Source organism: Gordionus sp. m RMFG-2023, chromosome 1 (assembly GCF_954871325.1).
Source record: "Gordionus sp. m RMFG-2023 chromosome 1, tfGorSpeb1-WG-v2, whole genome shotgun sequence".
NCBI classification, from domain to species: Eukaryota; Metazoa; Nematomorpha; class Gordioida; order Chordodea; family Parachordodidae; genus Gordionus; species Gordionus sp. m RMFG-2023.
In genome coordinates this window covers 28,659,644-28,685,177 of record NC_088775.1, presented here as the reverse complement: position 1 = coordinate 28,685,177, position 25,534 = coordinate 28,659,644, and the positions used below count along the sequence as shown (strand labels likewise).

Sequence of the window (25,534 nt, the reverse complement as noted above, 5' to 3'; positions counted from 1 at the left end):
TCCCATTAATCATCAGAAATCTCAAAAAAATTAAAATATATACATAGAAATATACTGTAAAAATTTTTTATAAGAAGTTCTTAGTAAGAAAAAAGATAAACAGTCCCATTAATCATCAGAAATCTCAAAAAAATTATAAAATATACATAAAAACATACGGTAAAAAAATTATATAAGGAGTTCTTACTATGAAAAAGGATTAACAGTCCCATTAATTATCAGAAATCACAAAAAAATTAAAATATATGCATAATCTCAGGAACGAATAATTTGATATACCCCTTTACCCTCAAATTTATTTTTATTTCCTACCCAGCTACAAGCCTCATGAAATTATATTCAGAAAACGATGCAAGTAAATGGCTCCTAGTTCTACAACTCTTGGTTATTTTTTTTAGAATAAATATTACAAAAAAAAATCTATATTTTTTTTATTAAATAGATAAGGTATATCATGCATAAAATAAAATTGTTTTAATATCATGTAATATAAATTATTTAAAAAAAATATATATATTATTTTACTATAGATTCATTAAATATATTAATTATATTATATTAATTATCTAAATTTCTTTATATCACATTAATTTAATATTAATTATATAAAATAATTATATTATATTAATTATATAAATTTCTTTATATAACATTAAAATTGCTTTAAAAATTATATTATAATTATATTAAATATTAGAATTATATTTATATTATAATTATATTAATTATTAGAATTATATTAAATATTAGAATTATATATATACTAAAATTATTAATATTAGAATTGTACATTTTCTTAAATTTATATTATTAAATTTTTAATTACATAAATTACTTTAAATAATAAAATCTGTCTAATCTGTAAAAGTTAAATTTTTAATATTTTTAATTTCTCGCTTCAAACCTATAGGGGCCATTTTGACAGCCATTTTAGCTTATTTGCTTTTTTAACATTTTTTAAGTAATAGCGGCCCATATAACCCATTAAATCATCACAACATTATATTGGGGAAATTTTTTTTTTAAAATATTTTTTATTCAATTCCTCAAATTTTACTTTCACTATAATTTTAAATGAAATAAATCGAATATAATAATTTTATGCAGGCGCGTAAGCAGGAATTTGGTCGGGGGGGGGGGGGGGGGGGGGGGTAATAAAAATTATTAAGAAATATTATTGTTTTTTAAAAATATCAAGCATAAATTTATTAGGACTAATAACTATTTCTAATACACAATTTTAAATTTATGTGAATTATAAAAAAAAATTATGTAAAGAATCACTTAAATGACTCAAAATAGAAATTTGAATTTTTTGAGCCTTTACACAAAAAGTTTCTTAGGAATAATTGCATTTTGTATGTTATATATTTACAATGTAAAATCCAATCTTCGTTGTGATTGAGCTAATTTTTCAATTATCTCATCCTTGCTTGTCGTCAAATGCCTATGAATATTCAAAAAATCCAAACCTTTCGACCTACTTTCAGATGTTGTACTTCTTGGTATGTTTTTCAGAGACCTCCAGGCTCGGCCCCCGGGCTGGACAGTATTTTAATTTTTTAAATATACCCGGGCCGGGCCCAAAATTTTTTTAAAAAACCACCCAAGCCGGGCCTGAATTATTTAAAAAAAACATCCAATCCGCGCTGTATTTTTTAAAACAGCCTATATTTGAAATCGTTTATATTAGCTATAAAAATCAAAAATAAATATAATTTATTTTAAAAAAATCCGGGCCGGGCCTGAAAATTTTGTTTTTAAAAAAGCCGGGCCGGGCCTGAAAATTTTTTAAAAAAAGCCGAGTCGGGCCTAAAATTTTTTAAAAAAAAGCCGGGCCGGGCCTGAAAATTTAAAAAAAAAAACAAGGCCGGGCCGTAAAAAATCTTTAAAAAAAATCCGGGCCGTGCCCTGCAAATGGTACTTCTGCATGCCTCTGTTATTCTTCTTAAAAAAGAAAATGTTCTCTCATTAGTTTACTAATGGAAAGAGTTTATAAACCCTTTTAAAACATTGGGAATTTAATCTAAAATGTGTTTGAAATAATGCAGAGCATCCATAGCATTTTTTGGGACTATATCGACCATAGTTAATCTTATAAACATAGTTATTCAGAGTAAGGCATCATAAGATACTTTAACATCTTCATAATAAAAATTTAACAAATTTTTTTTTCTATCACCATCTGAAAAAGGTTGGGAAGGCTTTTGTGGAAGTAATATTTGCAGATTAGTAAGTGCTGCATGATGAATTAAAAATTCATTTATTTGGGTTATAAATGTATCTGTATATAAGATATACTCTTCTACTGATCCTATATTAATGTATTAACGATGAGCTTGCCTTACTACAAGTCGAGGGAGACAAATATTAAACACGTATAGCTCTGTTTTTGACTCAACAATAAAATATGAAATTCTTCATCAACATTACCCCTAATTTCCTTGAGTTCTGATAAAATGCTCTCCACTATTCTCATCTTCTTAATCAAGTCAATGTCATGTTTTTGAAAAGTAATACTTAAAATAGTTGTATAATTAAATAATACATTCTAATGAGAAATAAAATTTGGAATAAGCATTGAATCCAATAATTTTCTTGCTTCTGAAGAAATATTTCTTTCAGGCCATTGTGATATTTCAGTATTAGCAAATAATTGGCTCTTCTAACTCCATAAAAGCTGTTACTGCTTGATGAGACTCTATCTCGTTGGACAAGGTTGCAATTTCTTTTTCTCTGTTGGACAAGAAATTTCAGAAATAATTATTATTTGACTAGAAATTTGAAAATGGTAGATAAATATTACACCGCTAAAAATTTGAAAATATTAAGTAAATATTACGCCGGAAAACTTGAAATCGAAATTAATTGATAAAATAACTTAGCAGATAAATGTGATAATAAATGTAATTAAATATATATTTAATATGAGATACGAATAATTATAAACAATAATATTTTTGAAAAATATATCCGGCATCTGCATTTTTTGGCTTTGGGGGGGGGCGGATTTGTCCCCCTGCCCCCCCCCCGTTGCGTACGCTATATGGCGTCAAACATATAAAACAAAAAATATAAATAAATTAAATTTAGTATTTTTGTTTATTATATTTACATTTTTTTTAAAAAAATGAAATATATTAAAAATAAATGTTAAAGGTATAGTTATTAATCGCTAAAAATTTGGAATCGTGTTATAAGAGAATATTTTCCTTTTAGCCCTGAGTTCGAAAATATTTAAATTTAAGGCTAATCGTCCTTTTCTTGATCCCAGAAAATTTTTAATTTATCTTTTATTTAGAAAACAGTGATTTTTCGTATCGTTTCAAAAGTCATATAGCTAGAAATAATCGCTCGGTTAATCATCATAATAACTCATTTTAGACATATTTTTTGGTATTTTTAAATTCTAGGTGGACCCGATTAAAAATTTAACCCAAAGCCTAGTTGCTTACAGGGCTTTACTCTAACTCCAGAAAACGCCCTTGCATTTTGCTGTTTCTTTACTTTTGGTAAATAATTTTTATTTGAACTATTTGGAAAAACATTGATCTGAACCCCGCGTCTGGATCTCGGGTCTAACCCCATTTCTGGATCTCGGGTCTAACCCCATTTCTGGACCCCGAATCTGAACCTCAGGTCTGTGCTCGGGGTTCGTGCTCAGAGCTTGTTTAGTCCATTTTTAAACCCAAATCCCTGGTCTGGGTTTTACATAGCTAACCAATTAACAACACTACCATAGAGATAGTAAGCTTTCGTTTCAATATACTTAACCTACTTATAGGGATAAAAACATGCAATATTTACTTATAATAGCAGATCAATCAAATAACTTTATCTAAATGCAGAAATATTTATCATAACAAGTTAGCATTATCCCTATTTTTTATTCAAGAGTGCATCAACAATTTCTCGTTTCTTAGCATTCATTAAACCCACATTAATGCTTAACATCCATAGTTTCAACTTACATCATCCATTTCCGCACCCATTAAATTAAGTTAGAGTCTCCCTCTACGCACATCTATTGTAATAATAACTTTAAATTGTATTTCTTATATTAACCTGCAGGTTTCTTAGCCAATTTCTTCTCATTCGTACAATTTATAAATGATTATTTGCATATTATATCACTATTTTTCAAACAATAAGTCTACTAAAAATGGTTTTGTTATAATTTAACAACATTTTATATTATACAAACATTATTATTCACACATTTTGTCTCATAGTGCTTTTATGTAACATTTCTCTTAAATTTATTTATCATTTAATTTGCTCATTTGCTATTACATACTCATTCCCATTTCCTATTTCAATTGTTCATTCATTCATATGCTATTAAATTTGCGCTTACTTGCGCCAAACAATGTTATAGGCGATATGACCGATCTGTGCTTATTTAAGCCAATAAGCAAAAGAGGTGATTTTCACTTTTGACCTTAAATTTGTGCATGTTTATACCAAGAGATAATAGGCTGATCCCCTGTATATAGTGTTTTAGTCTTTTATACTGTAATCATAATTAACAAATCGGCTTGTCTTTTTTCTTTTCCGGTTACGATATAAATATTTAAATATTTTTTTGATGCTTTTCATAGATTTGTTTTTTACAAGTGCGGGAAAATTTATGAAATCGTGACTGTATTCTGATATTGTAGAACTTAAAATTTTGAAATATTCACCCTTACTTTTTTTTCCATTCAAAAAATAAAATAAAGTTGCAGGAAAAATCATGGTCACTGAAACTTCGCGAAACGGAACTAATGGAACGCCTGGCGGAGGCTGAGGAATCCGCTTCCCGATTGGCTACACAAAAGCAAGAGAATATTTTGAACGCGTCTCTCGTAGAGGTCCCATGCGAAAATCCGAACGGATCGGTCACTAACTCGGAACACGAAGAGCGGGAAGAGGAGGTGGGGTCGGACGATCCTGGATCTAATCATCCCATCGACACTATTTCATTGGCTAAAACGACCGTAAAAATTTTTTTAAAATATATTTCTGAATTAATATGCTGCTTGCGCATGCTCAAAACTACGAAAAATTGGTTATTAGACGATTATATATTTTAGAAATTAATTGGTATAACAAAAAAGGAGATGATATAAATTGCAGAAGGCTCGAAGAACAATTTTTACGAATATCTGAATGAATTTCGTTTATACGAATATTAATTTGAACCCCATAATATTCGAAAAATTTAAAAAATTTTAATCCACCATTATAAAATCAAAAATATGAATAGCCACTAAGTTGACATAAGATAAAATATACTCCAAAATATTTTTTTATTCATTTTATGATAAAAAAAAACATATATTAAGTGCTGCATGATTAATCAAGAACCTTTCACATTTGTATTAAATCATCCAATATGAAGATAAAGAGATTTATTTTATAGTATTCATCGACTGACCCTATATTATTGGAATTATGAGCCTATCTTGCTAGTCAAGGTAAACAAATATTAAAATTCATAGAACTCTGCTTTTAATCCAACAGTGACATATAATTTATGAAATTCGTCATCTACATTCGCCCTCATTTTCTTAAGTTTCAATATAATACCTTCAGCTATACTCATATTCTCAATCCAAATCGATGTCATTTTTTTGAATTATTTAACTTTCGTTTTGTAGTTAAAAGGTTTCAAATGATTTAATGGAAAATTTTAAAATGGTAGATAAATAAGACGCCAAGGGTAATTTAAAATCGATATTATTAGTACGTATTTATTTCTGCTGTGAATATGATAAATAAATGTAAAGCGATGATTATTATAAAATATAAATTAATAATCATAAAACTAATTTGAAAAATATTTTAGCTGGCATCCAAATTTTTTGGCTTTCACGAATGGGGGGGGGGGGGCTCTGTATTCGCCCATGATAAACATTACTATAATTTTATATTTTTGTATTTGTTTGAATATTTTTAAATACGAATAAATAAAAAACAGACGATAAAACTTTTTTTTACAAATTATAAATAAAATTTTAAGTAAATCCGTAATAATTTATTTAAATATTAAATTTGTGACACGAGTTAGCGAAAAAGTTAACTTTGCATCATTTGCCATTTTTGAAAATTCTATATTTGTATTTTAAATATAAACATTCCTGTTATTGCCCAATCCGAAGCCACCCAAAGTTTTTTCCTGTAAGTTCCCAGTCCGGTCTGGAATAAAATTTTCGATCCTCACTCCAACCGAATTATGACATTATTTCAATTTGAACTAACAAAATTGATATATAACAGCATGTTCAGTGTTCTAAGAATTTCAAACAACCTAACCTCTATAATAAATTTCATTACATTCACTATTCCTTAACGGATCTTTTTTTAAATAATTACAAATACACAAATGTGATATACCAATTATTTAATCCATACATACTCCAGGAATAATATTAATAGAATTGTATTTAAATGTAGAATGATGAGTATTGATAATATTTATATGAAATGACAGCAAAAGGAAGTTATAATTTGAAAGCACGAGAAAAGTATAATTTGAAGGTACATTTTTAGAAAAATTAATATATTTAGAAAAATTAAAGCCCTGGCCTAAAAATTATGTCCATTCGGTCCAGTCAAAAAATTAAAATGAGGTCGACCTGACTCGGACAGGCCCAATTCAACTCTCTAGTTCTTGGTAAATCAAAAGGAAGGCCAGGGCGTAAGAATAAATTAGAAAATTTTTATAAAAATATATGACGGAAATTTTAATAATAACAAATTAACTAACTATAAATCACAAAATTTTATATGGATAATATTATTCGAGAATTTTTTTTACCATTCGAATAATTAATATTAAATCATTCAAATACGCAAAAATAAATTGGAATATTTATTAGGAACACTTCCTAATTATCCTATAATCATAAAAAAAACCTATTTTATTTTTTTCTGTCATTCTTTAGCCGAGGGAGAGAGAGAGAGAGAGAGGAAATATAATAAAAATATGTTCGGTTTAAAACCAATTGAAACTGTTACAATTGTTTTAAACTAAATTTCATAGGGTGGTGGGATAGAATTCACGGATACTGATTCATCTTCCCTTATATCTTTGGAAGAATCTATGCAAAAAATTAAACATTCATAAAGGTAAATCATAATTTGTGTAAATATTATTTATGTTATATGGTTTTAAAAAATATTGTTATGATCAAGGCTGTGAATCTGAAACTTTGGAACTCTTGATATTTTATTGGACATCCTTTTTTTAAATATTAAGTTTTATATTAAAAATAACATGGAAAACTATATTAAAATTAAATATAAAAAAACGTAAATTATTTAAAACAAATTTTTCTTTTCAATATAAATTTTTTTTTGCAAAAATCATTTGTGTCCTTTTTATTTTCAGAGTTTTCCATTTTTAAAAATTTTCTCAGCATATTTTATAAGTTTTTTTTATAGGAATATTTATTGTTGTTTTTTGGATTAAATTATAGGACCAAAGAAAAGAACAAAATCATAAAGTAAAATAGCTTTATTAAATGCCAGTTGTGCTGTAGTATCAAAGTTAGAAAAAAATGGATTTTAATTCAACATCTCGATTTTGTAAGATAAATTCGAATAAAATTTAAATAAAAACAAATGGAATGTTATTTTTTAAATTGTATTGTATTTAATTATAAATTTTTTTATGGTAAAAAAAAATGATGGTTCTTCTATTTACCAAATTTTATGAGTCTTTATTTTTCTTGACCACGAAAACTCGAACCATTTTTTTAGAAGGAGGGTTCACAGCCCTGGTTATAATCACAATAAGTTTTGCCAATTTATTGTTTTATCACCTGAGAGTTGACTAAGGAAAATAGAAGTGAACTGGTGGGTGTATATTATATCGTTCCTTTGAGTTAGTTTTATTTTCTCTTTTATCCAAATTTTGAGATAATCGATGTTCTCAAAAGTATAAAATTGATAAATTATCAAGAAAGATTAATTTTATTATAAAAATATTAAAGCTTCATTCTCTTCTATAGCAAATGGCAGATCGTAGATTTTTAACGCTTATCTCGGTGTATTATACGTCGTGAAAATGGTTCTAGATTCCAAATTATTTAATATGCAACAAAAAACACAACTTTAATAATAATATATTTGTATATTTAAAAAATATATATATAATGAATTTGTTAAACATTTATATAAATAATATTACTATTTTACTATTTGTTTAAAAAATGTATTTTTTTTTCAAATTTTTCTAGATTATACATTTACATTGTTATATAATCTAAATTTTTAACTCATCTTCGATTGTTCAAGACTCTTCTTTTAATTTAAAATATACCTATTTTATTATACTCCATAATATACCTATTTTTAAATTTATTTACCAAAAAAAACCGGTTTTTAATTATTAAATTTAATAACTATTTTTTAATTGATTTATTATTTTAGAGAATTTTATTTATATTTTTAAAAAATTTTTTGTCCCATAATTTAATTTAGCTAACTTAGTACGTTCAAATTAAAATCATCTTGAAAATATATCGATATTCAAAAAAATATCCTTGATAAATATTATCATTTATTCGAATACGTTATTGTTTTGACAAGTTTAAGATGGTTTAAAATGATTAAGGTCTCATAATGATTCTATAATATAATATTGTAATACTACTTATATTATAATATCCATAATCGGAAAAAATTTATTATGCAATTCGCTCAACCTGAGACTGTTATATAATTATTATTCGTAATTTATACATATATTGTTTTACTTTCTTTTTATGAATATTTTGTTAAATTTCTCAATAATATTATAAAAATAATCATTTTTATAGACAGATTTAAATATAGCATAAATGTGGAGTTACACTTAAAAAGAATTTCGAAAATGACATCTATTCGGGTCAGATAAAAACTTTATCGAGTATGGCCTTAATTTTATACAGTTTTCCTTGCAAAAAAATAAAGCTGGATTGGTCTCAATACAGGATTTTAAATATAATGATTTGTATGTAGGCTATTGTTATGAAATGCAAATTTTTTTGAAGCTAACCCTACCAGTCAATTATTGTTGGGACCAAGATTTTTAACTTAGACAGTTGCTTAATTTATCAAGGCTTTTTACTTTAAAAAAAATTTAACTCTGTTATAATCTTAGTTTAGCTAAAAAGTTAAATTATGTTCAACCATTCAATGGCCCCTATAACGGTGGGGTTACGAAGCACCTGCCTCTTAAAAGATGGTACTATTTTTTTTTATTATTGTACCCTTATTATGATGAGACTACTTTTAAAAAAATTTAATTTATTGTGAAGGCATGTATAAATGACAATATACCAGTCGTTATATTATTGTACATTAATTTTCACAGGCATATAGTCTGATTATCGAAAACTTATAACAAAAATTCGATATTAAAATATCTAATACCCACCAAAAATGTGTTAATGATGATCGCTCAATCATAAAAATAATTTCGATTTCTCATAACCAAGCAATGGCGTAGCTAGGAATTTTTCTTAGAATGGGTCCATACATATAAAAGCCTGGGGGCTTCGCCCCCAGACCCCTTTAATGGGCCTTCGGCCGGGTTAATCTTACAAATCATAACCATATCTTCTATAATATATAATAAATATATTTTTTAAATGTATCAATAATGTTATTATAATTTAGTAGATTATTCTCAATGACTTTATAATAATACTATCCAGAATAATTTCAATAGTAATATAATATCCTTCCACAAACATCAAAACCAGAAAAATATAAATATTAATGGCATTTATTTAATATATAGTCACTTTTAAGTCTTTTGAACATATAATCTAGAAAAAAGATTTAGCTCTGGGAGGGGTCCAAACCCGAAAACCACCCCCGTAGCTACGCCACTGTAACCAAGCAAGGGGAACATGCAACAAGAGAGCAAAATTATGGGTCTTATAAAATTTATTGCAGATTCTGAACCTGTTCTCAAACTTAATATACATAAAAATGAAGAAAAAAGGGATAAAAAAAGAAATTGAACTTTATTCCAATCTGTTGTATAATAATAGAAATGTTTTTTGAAACCGTGAAAAATATTTAAAAAGAAATTGAATCTAACAGATATTTCTCAATTATAGTTGATGGTACATATGATGTTTCTAAATCAGAAGCAATAGTTTTGTTAGTATGATACAGCCAAAGGGCTATAATAAGGGGACCTAAAGATCTCCAAAAAATTTAAGGGGAAATATTTACATAATAGTGCCCCCCCCCCTAACAAAATCCTGGATATACCTATGCTATAATATATTGAGAATAGCGAAAGGTCTAAGCCGGTTGAAATATTAATAGATATATATTGTATGGGAAAACACGATTGGACTTGATAATAAAAAAATATATGCAAACTTTATTCCATGAATCTATCCTCTCGAATTCTTAGTAGGGTTAAGCTATGATGGTGCTTCAAGCATGATTAAAAGGATAAATAGTTTACAGGCTTTGGTTAGAATTGAGGCTCCACTGGTAGCTTTTATATGGTGTTATTGTCATTGATTAAATTTAACCATTGTTTAATTATGGAATTGGTAAAAGAACTAAGAAATGTTTTAGGGAACTTATACGATATTCATGCATGTTTCAATGGTGTTAAAAGTTATCCAGCACTCAAAGCATGTCAATGTTACAGACAAAATCGCAACAATTTTTACGTATCAAGAAAACCAGTCGGTAATATTATCTTTGTTTAGATTTAAAATGTTTATCTTATTTTTAGAAGCGCCTATTATTATATAAAGCTATTGTAAAAAAATTATACTTAATGCCATGAAGGCAGCTTTGCCAATTTTATAGTCTCATAAAACGAATAAAAAGAACAACGTTCCATTGTAATGTGAATTCTAATTTAAATTATATATTTTATTTGAATTTAAAAGTATTGCCTCTGATGGAACTATTTATCTTATTCTTATAAACATAAATTAATCAATTTTTACAATAATCAATGAATGATCTGCTTAGAATACAACAATTATAGCTATAGTTTTAGAATATAAACATTTTATTTTTTTTATGATTTTGTGTTTTGGATAAATTATTGATAACAAGATTTGTATAAAATTAGGGTTTGCAATAAAGAAAATTCGCTTGGCAAAGGCGTTCCTGATTGATTTGAAAAGTATACCTTGTATCATTTTTTAATCATATTAGATCATGGCACTGAATTTATGAATTTTTTTTCAGAGGCATAAGATTTTATGAAGGGGAAAATTCTATCTCTTGATTTTGAAAATTCTAGGCTTCAAACATCAGAATTCAAAAAGGAAAGGCATATATATTTTCATTATTAAATATAATATTCTATTTTCGCTTTAAAAACAGTGTTTTAATCTGCCCTTGATCTGATAATGCGTTTTGGGAATGGTGGAAAAGAAATTGTTAAAGATGATAATGAATTTTACCATTTGAGTCAAGCTTTTGAAGAAATATCTAAGTTTCGAAATATTGATATGATGGCTAAATAGAGGGATGTAATTATTATGCATAACCTAAAGGTTAAGATTGTCAGATAGCTTCTTCTGATGATTATGAGTTTATAATTCAGACTGGAAAAACTATTCATTGATTTTACCTTATCGTTTCTAAATTTCTGTTTTACCTAATTTTTTAATTTTATTAAATATTTGTTGGGTATTCCCACTAGCTCATGTACTGTTGAATCGGTTATGAGTAAAATCAAATTAATTTAAAAAAATCTTCGTAGTACCGTGAAAGATCATTTTCTTATCAATTTAACCATTTTTGGGACAGAAATATAACAATCAAATATTGAAGAAATTATAAATTCTTTCGCTTCCCCTTAATTTGTCTGAATTATTAATTTAAAAAAATATTTTTACATTATATATTTAAGATTAATGCAATAATAATTATTTTTTAAATTTATAATTGAAATTAGTCAAAGAAATTAACTGCATTTTTTGGGAAGGTATTTTTCGGGGGGGGGGGCGTATTCTGTTTCCATTGCTCATTAAATTCATTAAAATCATTAGTAAAATTATGTATGTATGCGTAACAAAATAAGAATAAATAAAATTATTATAAAATGGTTGTATATAAAATAAGAATAAAAAATGTATTTATAAAATAAAAGAGTATCTATGTTGTTTTTATTTGCATCCATTTGATAATGACTTCTGAAAATTGTGAACAGTTCCTTTAAAAACATTAAATCTTTTAGCACATTCTCTTTGTATGATGATTTAGAAATTTAATGATCTAATTTTTTTTTAATTAACAATACCTCGTTATATTTATTTTCTTATGACATGAATAATTTTACAAAGATGATAAAATTTTATATTATAAATGAAGGAATGGAACAAATGCCCATAAGGCCCATCATAGGTGATTTCTCGTAAAAAGGGGGGAAATATTTAACCTTTTTATTTTTTTAACTAATATCGAATTAAATTAAAATCATAATATAATATAAATGAAATGAAATGACTATAAATAACAATTTTTTTTTATATAATAGTGATTAGAAATTCATCAGCGACTATTAAAACGTGAATGTATTGTAAATATTTTTCTTTTACAAATTATTTCAAAAAAAAATGACAAAGATATAGAATTAGTACATACTTAATAAATTTTGATTTGATTTTGTCTTTTCTTTTAAAAAAAATAATGAAATTTTGATTTTTTTTTTAACATAAATAATAACATTTTTTACAATATATACAAATTTTTTTTATAACAAATAAAAGTTTAACAATATATTTTTTAAAAAATACTAATTTATTCATAAAAAGTTGTACATGATACAATTCCGCTGAACCAAAATATAATGAATTATAATAATTATTATAGAGGTAAGTTCAAACTCAAAGAATATCTGCTGCACAATTCAATCAAAACGAACCGTAAATTAATTTAATATATTTCTATTTTAAAAAAAAACTATTTCAATTCTAACACAATAAAATTAAATAAAAGCATGCACATAGTTATATATATATATATAGGCAAAAAGCTCCCTCTTAGATTGAGAGTTAAAAAGGTAACGAAATATTTTTTTTTAAAAAAATGAAGAGGGGAGGAGTAGAAATTGGATCACTTTATTGAAATTTTGTTGAAATTGCCGAATAATTTCAATAAATCTAATATCGATTACTAAGATCTCCCTTTGACTAGGTATGTGGCAACCTGACCTTTGCCTTTAGCGTAAACCTCGCCCCTATATTCGAAATCGAAATAGTCCTGAAGAATTGGAACAACGTGAGCTGGTACCTGGAGAGCATAGAAAGTAAAAAAAAAATCAAGCAAAGAAAAAGTAACGCCAATAATTTTAAATTTTAAAATGTGGAAAAACAAGCTTAACATTATTTTAATTACAAAGATCCCTAGGACTAGGGATCAGAGATCTATCCCTACATGGCCCAAAAGCACGGACCGCAATAAAAAAAGATAAAGGCTGTGCAACCTAGACAAAATATATTTTTTTAAATTTTGAAAAATGCGGATTCATGATTTTGCCTTTTACAAATTATTAAAGAAATATTTAACAGTTATAATTGATTCGATTTTAAATAGTTGTCGTAACTGTACAATTATAAATAATGAGGGTAGGGCGTCAAACCGAAGCCGTAATGATCCGTTATAATAAAATCTCAGAAGGAGTTAACCGAATAGTAGAAATACTTTCTAGATTATCCTCAGAAATACAATGCATTTTGACTATAAAAGGTTCTAATTTTAGATAGTATATAATAAATATTTCGCATCAAAAAAAATTAGATTCATATTGCTTTATTGCGCATTATGTATTTGAGTTCACATACCTTAAAACTTAAAAATTTAATACTATTAAAGGGTATAACAATATAATTTTATATAATTATTATTATAACTTCTTGTCCCTTGAAAAAATCAACAGGAAAAATCATATTATTTAGAAAATACAGATATTAAAAAATTTTTAACTACGTATTTTAGAATTGTAATATCGACAACTCTCTTTCATTTTTGAGAAAATTAACTATAAAAATATGTTAATCGAATAATCCATACTAGAGGTGGGCGCGGGCCGTGAAATTAGGCGTGACCCATCGTGTCACGGTGAGTCACGGCGTGAGTGTGAATAAATTTTAAATTCCAAGGCGTGACTGGGCGTGACGGGCCTTCCCAAAATTTTCCCCGGGCGTGATCGGGCGTGAACATAAATTTCCCGTGAATCACGAAAATTTTAATTTTTAAAATTGTTTTTTATAAATATAAATTTGCAATTTTATATTTATATTATATATTTTCTTATTTAATTTAGTTCTTTTTAAAAAAAAAAAAACTAAAAATCTTCCGCATTTTATAAACAACATCCGGTATCATTTTGTAGGTTCTATTTTCTTTTTATGTTTAGGTGTTTTTTATGGCGAGACTTTATGCTAAATTTTGCCTAAACTTTTTACAGAAAAGTCAGTTATATTTTATTTGTAAAGATCTTCAATCTTTAAATGCAACAGAAAGTGAAGGATTTTCTAGGCCAAGAGATAAATGTTGGTGTTACATATAGATAACAAAATATAAAAGTTGTGAACCGGAAAACTCTCATGAATACTATAGGTCCAAAAATATACCATGAAATAAAATTTAAGATTAAAAGCATGATCATTGTCCATAATCACTGATATTTGGACGGATGACTATAAAAATCTAAGTTTTTTAACCATTATAGGACATATTATCATTAAGGATTTTAATTAAAAACATTTGTTTTGGCCACAACAAGGGCAATGGATGAAAAAAACGTCAAAATTAAAAGTGTAGTCAATTCAATTTTAGGAGATTATACAGAAGTAGAAAATTACTTAAATAAATGTATAGTTGTGAGTGATAACGGAGCAAATCTTGTAAATGCATTCAAAGATGACGAAACGCTAGCATGTATATGCCATATACTAAATAATATTATGCATTAAATTTTTGACAATTGTTTAACTGAAATAGCCTTAAATATAAATGGTGTAAAAAAAATGGTACAATATTTCAAACACAGCTAATAGCAAACTAAGCCACACCCTTAAACAATATGTAATAGCGAGAAAGATGGAACTCTGTATATATCATAATACAGAGTTTCTTAAAATCATATTCTGAAATACAGGTGTACTTGTTTAGCAAGCAAGAATTAAATAGATTAGCCACAATTGATATCAGCATCATATGCGAGTTAGATAAATTTTTATAAATATTTAAAGAATGCTCGGATAATCTGAGAGCAGATTCTCGTCCCACAATAAATAAAGTTTGTCTATGGAAACAAAAATTAATAAAATTTTGTTAACCTTCTGAACGTGATACAATAATAATCAAAACCTTAAAATACAGAACAAGATTTCATTTAAAAGATTATTATGCAGCCACTATAGTAGGCTTAATTCTAGATCCGAATTTCAAAAGACTTAGTTTTTAATAAAAGAAGAAAATGATATATATAAAACAATCTTAAAAATGCTAAATGATATAAAATTAGATGATATGCATAAGTCGATGCCAACTATCCTAACTTATCCTAAACTCATAAAAAACCGTATATTCTAAATGATCAATACCAACTATCACTTTCCTAATTCATCCTAGACTCATAAAAGACCATATATTTCTAGATGATTCTGATGAAGCATCAACATCACCCATGAAAGCTGTAAGGATGAACTTAAAAGATTCATATAAGATAAATAACAAGACAATATTTTGAAGTTTTGGAATGAGAAAATTATCGAGTAAAATTTTGTCAGCTGCAAGTTCGGCTTCTAGTAAAAGGTTATTTTCTGTAGCCAATCTCTTACTAGAGGAAAGGCATACACAATTGAAATAAAAAAAGATGGACATTCTTCCTTTTCCAAATAAATTTCGATTTATAGTTTGTATTTATTTTTTGTTATTAATATGATGAAATTAGAGAAATAAATAGAATGAATTCAAAAAAGGGTAAAATTATAGCAATAGTTTTGAAAAATTTAAAAACACCGTGAATTTTCGGGCGTGAATCAAAATATTGCTTGTCGTGAGCGGGCGGGTCGGGTCGAAAATTTTTTAGTGTTAAAGAGTGAATGGGCGTGATATTTTTTATTACCACCGTGAGCGGGTGGGCCGTGAATGAAAAATTAGGCCCGCGCCCACCTCTAATGCATACCACTTATTAAGCTTTAAAAAAATTATATTAATAGGTTATACCATTTTTTGTGGTATGTGGAATCAAATATGAGGTGCGCAATAAGAGGGTTAATTTTAAAAGATCATAAATATCACAGGTAAATTAAAAATTATGAAAATATAACCTATTTGCTTTTAGTTAACCTAATATTTTGAATGTAGGGCTGTGCCGACCACAAATTTTTCTCCGATCCGATATTTTCCCGATACTACTAAAAACCGACCCGATTCCAATATTTATTTTTATTTACCATCTATCAATGAACCAGTCATAAAAATATCAATATATCCATTTTAAAAAAACAACTAACTTTCATGGAATTGTCTGGTCCTTTAGGGTAAAAAAATGATTTTAATTTTATTTATTAGAGATGCATCGAAATGAATACTCGTATCTGCCAATACTTTCAATTTTAACCGATACTCGAAAATGATAATCAACCCCTAATAAATTATTTAACAAAAAACCATTATTTTATAGACATCATAATTTTTTTTTTAAATCGTATTTTTTGTAAAAACGTCAATTTAGACATTTTTGACAACATAATATCTCAGGACCGCTATAATTTTGGATTCTATGTCTGCTAATGATGTTCTCTCAATACGCATAATTGTATCAAAATTAAAATGGCCGTGTTGTAAAGTTATCGATTATAAAATTGTATTATTAAAAGGGCATTTATTGTAAATATGGTATTTTCATTAAAATTAAACCTGAATCCGATCTGATACACCGGTTGAATCCATACGGGAGGCCATATTAACGGCGTCACCCCATATGTCATAGTAGAGTTTGGTAGTACCTATCACACCTGCCGTCACGTCACCCACATTGTAACCTATCCGCAGTATGAAATTGAACTCTAAGAGATCCCTGTTAAAATTTTTGACTACCTCCTGCATATCGAATGCAAAATCCATTAGTGAAACCAAGTGGGAGATATCACGGTCTTTCTTGAGTTTAGCGGGAGTTTGAGCTATAAGTTCTGCTTTATCCGAGTTAACATCAACAGAGGCTGCTGGGTTAAAATCCTTAATAGTACTCTCCTCGATTTTATCATCTTGATCAATTCCATCGCGGTTAGAAAAAGTGGAGGACAAAGAGGTTGACGCGTCATTGAGACCAGATGCCGCCATAAAAGTGCTACCTGTGTGCAGGATGGGAGATATTTTAGAAGTAAGTTTTTGACAGTGTTTTTAGTTCGTGAAAATATATTAATTGACGTTTTGTTAATTACAATTGTTACGATAGTATTCGTCTATTATAAAATAAGATATTTACATTTCACATTATTATTTATATTTATTTAAGAGAAAAGAAGGAAAAAAGAGAAATATTTATATCTGTGAGGAAAATGAAGCATAATTAGATTCGGATGTATAAATATGCTTTAATAGGAATTTGTCTTTCCATGCTTAAAAAAATTTCCGAACTTGTGGCCCAACCTGTAAAAATATTTTATGCAAGTTGTTCCGCCTGGCCCTGCTCAAATTTTTTTTTTTACCATTAATGTAAACAAGCTGAACAAACAAAAATAGACTTTGAATATAATTATGACAAATTCTTGTGTGGGAACGTGTTTAATATTTTAATGTTAGTTTATTCATTATCATTTGTCATTTTTAGGCACCACCAGTGTTGGTAAATAGTCATATACTGTAAAGTTATTTATATTGGTTTATAAATAATAAGATTTAATTTGGGTCATGGCCTGAAGTCGAATAGTGTATATTAGATATGGGCGAAAACTTGATGTTGGGTAGGGGTTTGCTCCAAAAGTATATTGCTAAATTGTACAATTTTTAAATTCGTTTTAACTCATATAATTAGTATCAACGAAACACATATATGTGAATAAGGGTTAGGGTTATATTTTAAAAAAAATATATGTGTCGCCTAAGATAATTTTTCCGGGTGGGCCATTTACCGACATCATTTGTCCTCAGTTATGAGGCATTCATTGTTATCACACATTAAAATATCTCTCAACAAATCACGTACATACATGATAAATCATTATAAAAATGACTTGTAGATAAATAATCTAATTAAATTCCCCTTTGGTAATAAAATGCTCAATAATTATTTGGTATAGTATTAAATGCAAAGGGTTCCGAAACAAAAAATGGTTAGAGTTTAGAAAAGGTGGCAACTGAAATGAAACAGGTTGAGGTTCATTATTAATTCAAAAGGAGAATTGGAATAAGAAAATAAAGCAAATAAATTGGTTAGTGGGCTTCTTGGAGCTTTCGATCTGCCCGTTGTGACTAGATACTTACTTCGTTCAAGATTTTTAAAAAAAGGAATACCGATGGTTTTGATTTTCTCTATCTCCCGGTACTGGGGCTTGTCCAACAACTCATCGAAATCGCCGATGACTTCGTTGAGGACGCGCAAGCACTCCTTGCCCCCCTCGAAACTTTCGTCATATAGCTCGTTGAAATTGACTATGGTGGCGAATATGATGCCGACCTGCTTGTGGTTCCGAGAGTATTTTGAGGTCTTTTTGAGCTGCTCGACCACGTGTTTGGGGATTATGTTATGAAGTAACCTGGCGTTAAATGGAGGGAAGAGATAAAAAAATACACTATTTTTCAAAAAATAAATCTTCATTCATTCATAAATTTTTGACTTATTCATAATCATGTCGATGTTAAATCATAGGTTACATTATGTTAAGAAAATTTTTAGTTATATATTATATCTGCCAAAATAGGATGGCTTTTTCGTTTACATTTTAGTAGCTTTATTTTTGACGGATAAGTTTTGGCAGATAAGATATATATACTAAATATTTTTTTTACAGGGCATAATACAAAAAAATCGATTAAATTAAGAAACAAAATTTTACGATGATTTGATTTGTGTATAGCCAAAAAATTAATAGTATTTTTTTATCGGCTCAAGGTTTCAAATTCTCTCAATGAGCCTAATAATTTCAATTATCATTGATAACTTGAGCAGATTGAATTCTATCAAAACTAGTTCCTGGCTAGAGCCCTACGTGGGCTAGATAGGGTAACTTAACTTGGAATGATACTATGCAGTTGTCTCATTGAAAATTCAGGAGGTAACCTGTGGTTAATATATTAGTGTTCAGATTTCATAAATCGATTTGAATAGTACATTTTTCTTAAAAATGTCAACGTTTAAAACTGGATGTCCTTCAAGCTAAAAAAAAATTACCATATAGTGTTCGTCTGTGTAATATTTTATATTTTGTTTAAATTTTATCTGCTTTTATATATTTAGAGAGGTAATATTTAATCAGCATTATAATTTCTGCTAACAATTATCCAAAAAATGGGCAGTGGAGAGATCAAGACCCAAGAAAAGGAAGGGATTCAGGGACAATGTCGAAAGTTAAAAAAAAAATTTATTGTGCATTGCTGAATATTTAAAAAGTATGAATATTTAAAAAGTATATATATATATCCTTCATATAAACATAAGATAACATTATTTATAAAGGGCATTTCAAATACAATTAGAAAAAAAGAGCAATATGAACATTATTTTTTGGGATGATAAATACAATGGATAAATTCAAAATAGGATGACAAAAATACAATCTCCGAAGGCTTCCATCATTATTGGTTATATGATAAAGAACAGTAAAGTTTACAGATAAGATGATCGTTCTTATAAATAATATAAATTCTGTTAAATTATTTTTTTGGTATATATATATCATATTTTTTTTAAAATTGAAACCATTTATTAAATAAAATTAATCACAATAAAATATAAAAAGTGGTATAAACTAAAAAGCATTAAAAGAAGCTATATATGAAAAAAAAATCTGCGAGCCAATATAATTTAAAGAAAAGCATAATTGTATTCCTAAAAAGGTACAATAGTTAAATTTAAAATGGTTTATTTGTATGTTTTGTCAAAGGCCTCTTTTATAGTAAACGAGGTTTGTTTAAGTGGTACGGTATTTAAACTGCGTTATTTACAAAATCAAGCCAATAAATAGGTAAATTTATAAATATGGAGCAAAATGATGAAAAGCTAATGATAAAATTTGAAAAACATGTTAAAACGTATATTTTAAAAATTATACGGTGAACAAATCGCGTTTCCTATAAATGAGGCGTAAGGAATAAGTGTATATAACTGCCAAATAAATTAATATATGGTTATAAGAGTATGAGAATTTGTAAGATCATCCAACTTATAGTTGAAATTAAAATATATAATTGAAATAACAGGGATACTTAATGGTATTTTTTTGTACAACGATGATGTACAATTTCATAGGCAAAAAATGGTCAGATAATTTAGGCATTGGGCATCATAAAATAAAAAAAATAATTGAAACCATTCGGCTTGGTTCTTGTGTACGAGTATGATCTCTTTGTCCCTCTGGGCGCGATCACGTCCTTTGAAATTGAGGCGGTAATTCATCTCAAATTCACGGTTCAGCAAAATAACGAGAAGCAAGATGAGCACAATGCTTATGATCATCTCAATGCAGAGGTGAGATAAGGCTCCTGCGCTAATGGCCTTATTGTCAACGATTCCCCCCTCTGTGATGTAGAATGTATTGGAGGAAACGTTAGCGGACATTAATGACAAGGTGTTGTTATGGCTGGACAAGATGCGCATAAGATTTTTAAGAGGGCCAGCGAGACGCGAATCGGAGATGTTGTAGACAGGAGTCGAACTGAAGCCACCGAGAATATTGTTAAAACGGCGATCGGGGTGCGATATGTAATAGTAAAGTTGAGTTGGAAGGAGGCGAGATGGCATCATAGGATCATTCAGCAGGGCTGAAAGTTTGATAGGAGGGGGTGTAACACAGAATTCTAGCCCTATAAAACAGGTAACAACACCAGCAACGACAGCCGACAGGAGGGCCTTAAGCCAAGACAGAAGTTGAACCAAGTTGATGAGGTGCAAGAGAGCCAGGGCAAGCAAGAAGTCATAGAACTGTGCTTCAGCTGGTTCGAGAAACGGTGAGTTTCGGAAGTAGGCTATAAGAAGTGAGGCGGCCGGCAAAGATGCAATTACGAGTCCAAAAACTTGACGAACCCACCAGCGATTGAAAATATCACGCGATCGAGCTAAACCTCTTTCCCACCGCTGCGGAGGCATTCCATCCGTTTCCCGTTTCCAAATATTGGTAGCAGCCGCGACGCATCGAGAGGCGGGTAGCTCTTCACTGCCCACGTATAGAATAACGCCAATTTCAAAGGTAAGGGCGATTCCCCAGAATGCCAGGGTGGTTGGATCAGTGGGCCGATCCAGTAGCACAAAGCAGGCTAAACATATCATGGCCAGCACCACAAACGATACACACACCTCGGTAAAGAGTGTAAAGTTTGGCGAGGCAAACGTTGTCCAAGACGCCCTACTCGCCGATCCCGTCGAGACGGATGAGTCCACAGAATCCTCGCGTAATTCTTGAGAGCCTTCTCCTACGGTGGCGGACTGATTTTGAAAGGGTTGATTATGTAGTGGATCTGTTAGGAGTGGAGTTTGATTAGAGACGTTGATCACGTGGAGTGTAGTATTAGCGTTGGGACTTGATTGTTTAAAAAAAATTACTCTTATGATTTATGAAAAAGTATTAATTAGAATAATTGTGAGATGAAGCCAAAATCACATAGATTTAAGTATAAATTAATTATCCGCAAATGTAACTCACCCTTCGCCAATCTTGTTGGATCTAAACGTAAGACCGCCGGTCTGGATTGGTATGTTTTTGTCCTTAGGAAGCTGAGATGGAGACAAAAGATCGGTCTCGCCAATTTTGTAAGGGGCGGTCGTGTACAGGTGATGGCGATAGGCATACTCGAGGTCAGGATCCTTGAAGGTAAGGCAGCAAAGGTTTATGGGAGGATTGGAAAAATAGTTTTTCTTGTTGTTGGTCATGTCCTCCTTGATGCAATTGACCAAGTCGATGTCATATTTGCGTTGTTTTTGTATAAAACTAATAGTATAAAATAATGGAAAATGTAACTTATATGTGTAGCTATTCAAAAGGTGGGACCGACCGGAACCAACTGTTATAATCATAGGAACAATAACCTGAACTGAAAGGGCTTCAAAAAAAATCCCAAATCGAAGCGAATATCGATTCAGATCTGATAAAAATAACAGTGCCGGTTAGCGTTTTAAATAAATCCTGTTTTAAATAAATTAAAATCTAGTGATATTGACATTTATGACTGACTTGAGAGTTCGTTTAAATCAGATTTTTCAATTATAGTGAAGAGTGTGTTAAGATCAAATTTTTTACGATGTAAATTCCATTTATTATATATATTTTTGTAATACAATAGTTGATTTTGATACAAAAATTATACTTCTTTTCTCCAATCAAATGACGAAAGATAAATCGAATTTATAAATCTTGTTTAGTATATTTCTATTTATTTTAATAAAATTCATTGAGATACAGGATTATATCCTTTATCAGGAATATCCATCATCAATGTCAAAAGGCTTAGGACAGTACAGGCCTCAAGATATAAAATTCGCAATGGTAAAATGTTTCACCATTCTCATAATGGTGAAGTCATTTTGGACCATGACCAAAGAATTCAACTTCTTAAAATAATTCACAGAGGATGTAATACTAATGTGTGAGCAATATCTTTTGCTGCCCATTTTGGTATCACCAAGACTCACAGCAAATTGGCTGATAGTTAGAGATATTGCTGACACATTAGTATCACATTCACTGTGAACTATTTTAAGAAATTGAATTCTTCGGTCAAGGTCCAAATGACCTCACCATTATGAGAACGGTGAAACATTTTACCATTGCGAATTTATATTTTGAGGCCTGTACTCGCAGATTATATCTTAAGCCTTTTCGTAAGACATCGATGATGGTTATTTCTGATAAAGGATATAATCCTGTATTTTATAAATTTTATTATAATGAATAGAAATATACTAAACAAAATTTATAAACTTGATTTATCGTCTTTCGTCATTTGATTGGGGAAAAGAAGGATAATTTTTGTATCAAAATCAACGATTGAAATGTATAACAAAAATATGTATATAATAAATAGAATCTACTTTGTAAAAAAAATATTTTAAAATTATTTACATTAATTTTGAAAAATAAAAAAAATTGATCTTAACACTCATTATAATTGAAAAATTTGATTTAAATGAACTCTCAAGTCAGTCATAAATGTCAATACTAAAAATGTTCAATAAATTAGAATTTATTAAAACAGGGTTCAGTTAAAACGTTACATCGGATTCAGGTTCGGTAAGTAAAAAGTGATAATAACGGTAAGGTTAGAATCTCTAAAAAGCAATTTGAACTCTTTTAAAAACAAACTTATATTATGAGAATGTATAAATAATCACATTTTTTTACGAAAAACATCTTTCTAAGCTAACTTGAGTAGCTGGCACTGCCAATATAACATCAGACAATTTATAATTCGGGGTATCGATTACTCGATTTTGCCAAAAGTCTAAGATATTTATTATTTAAAATGCCCCTTCAAGAGCCTGTTGGCTTAATGTCCTCTTAATATTTTTTTAGATCTCTTCTGGTTTTGTTATGATATTTTGATTTTAGCAAGTTTTAAAAAATGATTTCTTTTGATGTGACGCTCAGGATTTGAACCGATAACCTTTCATAATTATATCACAATCTGTAGCTTTACATATGGATGTTTCATTTATAATACTCTATATTTCAATTTATAAATCAAGAGCATAAAAATCCCTGATTGCTTAATTGTCATTATACTTTTATTTTAACAAATGATGAAACGAGCGTGCCTTTGGGCTTTTAGTGCTTTACCATGAGTATACATAAAATCCAAAACAGAAATTAACCAAATTTTTTCTTGCAAAATATAAATTAATTCTAAATGTTAAATAATTGCATAATTACATCGTGATCTCGTATTTAAAATGCAAGAAATTTTTTTTAAATGCTCTCCAGCACACAAATTATAAAAATGGATATTAACACTGTAATTCTTAGCCGAAGATATATTCAACCCCGGAAAGTAATAACCGTTATAGGTTTTAACAACTAAAGTTTAACGAGTCCCTGGTTTAAATAAAATAAACGACGAATAATAACAGTATTCGTATAAATGGAATCAAGTCATAGAAAATATAAACCCTCAATTTGGGCAAAATTAAAGGGAAGGATAAAGAAATATTTTTTTTAATCGTGAAGGGGTGTTACCAGTTTTAAAAGAAGAAAAATGTATATACTTAACATCCTTAGCTAGGGAAGAGGGTAAACGTTTCCCAGACCGGACGGGTAACCGTTCGTCATCGAATAGGTAGTTAGTATTATTTATATCATAGCGTTCCGCCACCAGATCGGTTATGGAGGAACGACTAGAGTACATACCCGCACTGATTTGCCGGGCTAAATTTGGTCGCTTAGCGTGTTGGTCGTCGGGCTTGATAAGAAAATAATGAAAAAATTACTTGTATAAAATGAGTATATAACCAGTATTCAAGGCGTCAATGTAAATCCAGCATGGGTTAACTACTCTGCTTTTTAAATATTATATATTAACTTTCTTTCTTTTAAAAGTTAAGTTCAAATCAGATTTTCTCAAATTTAAAAAATTGCCCTCGGTAAAAAGGTTATAAATGGAGTCGAATCATCGCGGATTCCATATCCCAAAGCGGCATACACATTTTCGCTAGAAATAAAAGAATAGGAACGTGAAATAAATAATTCCCATTTTTTACTGAATTATATAAGTTTTTTTTAAATCGTAGTCAATTTATTAAATATTGTTTAATTTAAGGTAATCTGACAACATAAGAACATTATATAAATAGAAAATTTATAACATAATGATGATAATATCTTTATTAATTAAATCAATTCTTATCCAGAAAATAGGAAACTGATGTGGTTAGATCGAATTATATTAATTGTCATCTTTGTCTAGGGTAGAAGCCTTCATATGTATTATCGGTCTTCGATGTAATGTGATGCTCTGGATCCTTGAAGAAGGCTAGGGCGTGAATGGCAAAATATATTAGCGTTGTAACAATTATTGGTATGTGTTATATATTAAATTGTTTATTTCATTAATTTTGAAAATTTTTTGAAAAATGTTTATTTTTATTATTTTGGATTTTTTATTGTGAATGTGAATACTCAAGAAAAATTCAATTTTATCAAATAATACAATAAAAGATATACTTCAAGAATGGGGCAGTCGATAAAATGTCTAACGGATTTAAACCTGTGTTACAAAATTTGGTAACATATTTAAAGAATTTAAAAACACACAACCAAGTTTAAATTCATCATAAGATAAATCACTGTTATTAACAACAATAGGATGCGATACTTAGAAAATACTGGTAAATTTATGTGCACCTGATAGTCCG

The 25,534-nt window shown here is 28.7% G+C and overlaps 2 protein-coding genes across 3 annotated transcripts in view; one reads left to right on the top strand and one right to left on the bottom strand.

Annotated features, from left to right (window-relative positions):
- LOC135922692 (ecotropic viral integration site 5 ortholog-like) overlaps positions 1-8,119 on the top strand; it is a 92,969-nt gene extending 84,850 nt beyond the window's left edge. For both annotated transcript variants that reach the window (XM_065457126.1, XM_065457125.1), the window contains 3 exons: positions 4,722-4,979; positions 7,028-7,113; positions 7,980-8,119. In XM_065457126.1, coding sequence (XP_065313198.1) covers positions 4,722-4,979; positions 7,028-7,111 — 342 coding nt within the window. In that variant the 3' untranslated portion in view covers positions 7,112-7,113; positions 7,980-8,119. The remainder of the gene's footprint in view (positions 1-4,721; positions 4,980-7,027; positions 7,114-7,979) is intronic.
- Positions 8,120-12,848: 4,729 nt separating this feature from the next.
- The window catches only part of LOC135931734 (uncharacterized), a 54,944-nt gene continuing 42,258 nt past the window's right edge, over positions 12,849-25,534 (bottom strand). The window contains exons 6-11 of the mRNA XM_065469009.1: positions 24,389-24,582; positions 21,834-22,118; positions 20,505-21,710; positions 18,490-18,731; positions 16,894-17,327; positions 12,849-13,254 (exon numbers count right to left, since the gene is read on the bottom strand). Coding sequence (XP_065325081.1) covers positions 13,138-13,254; positions 16,894-17,327; positions 18,490-18,731; positions 20,505-21,710; positions 21,834-22,118; positions 24,389-24,582 — 2,478 coding nt within the window. The 3' untranslated portion in view covers positions 12,849-13,137. The remainder of the gene's footprint in view (positions 13,255-16,893; positions 17,328-18,489; positions 18,732-20,504; positions 21,711-21,833; positions 22,119-24,388; positions 24,583-25,534) is intronic.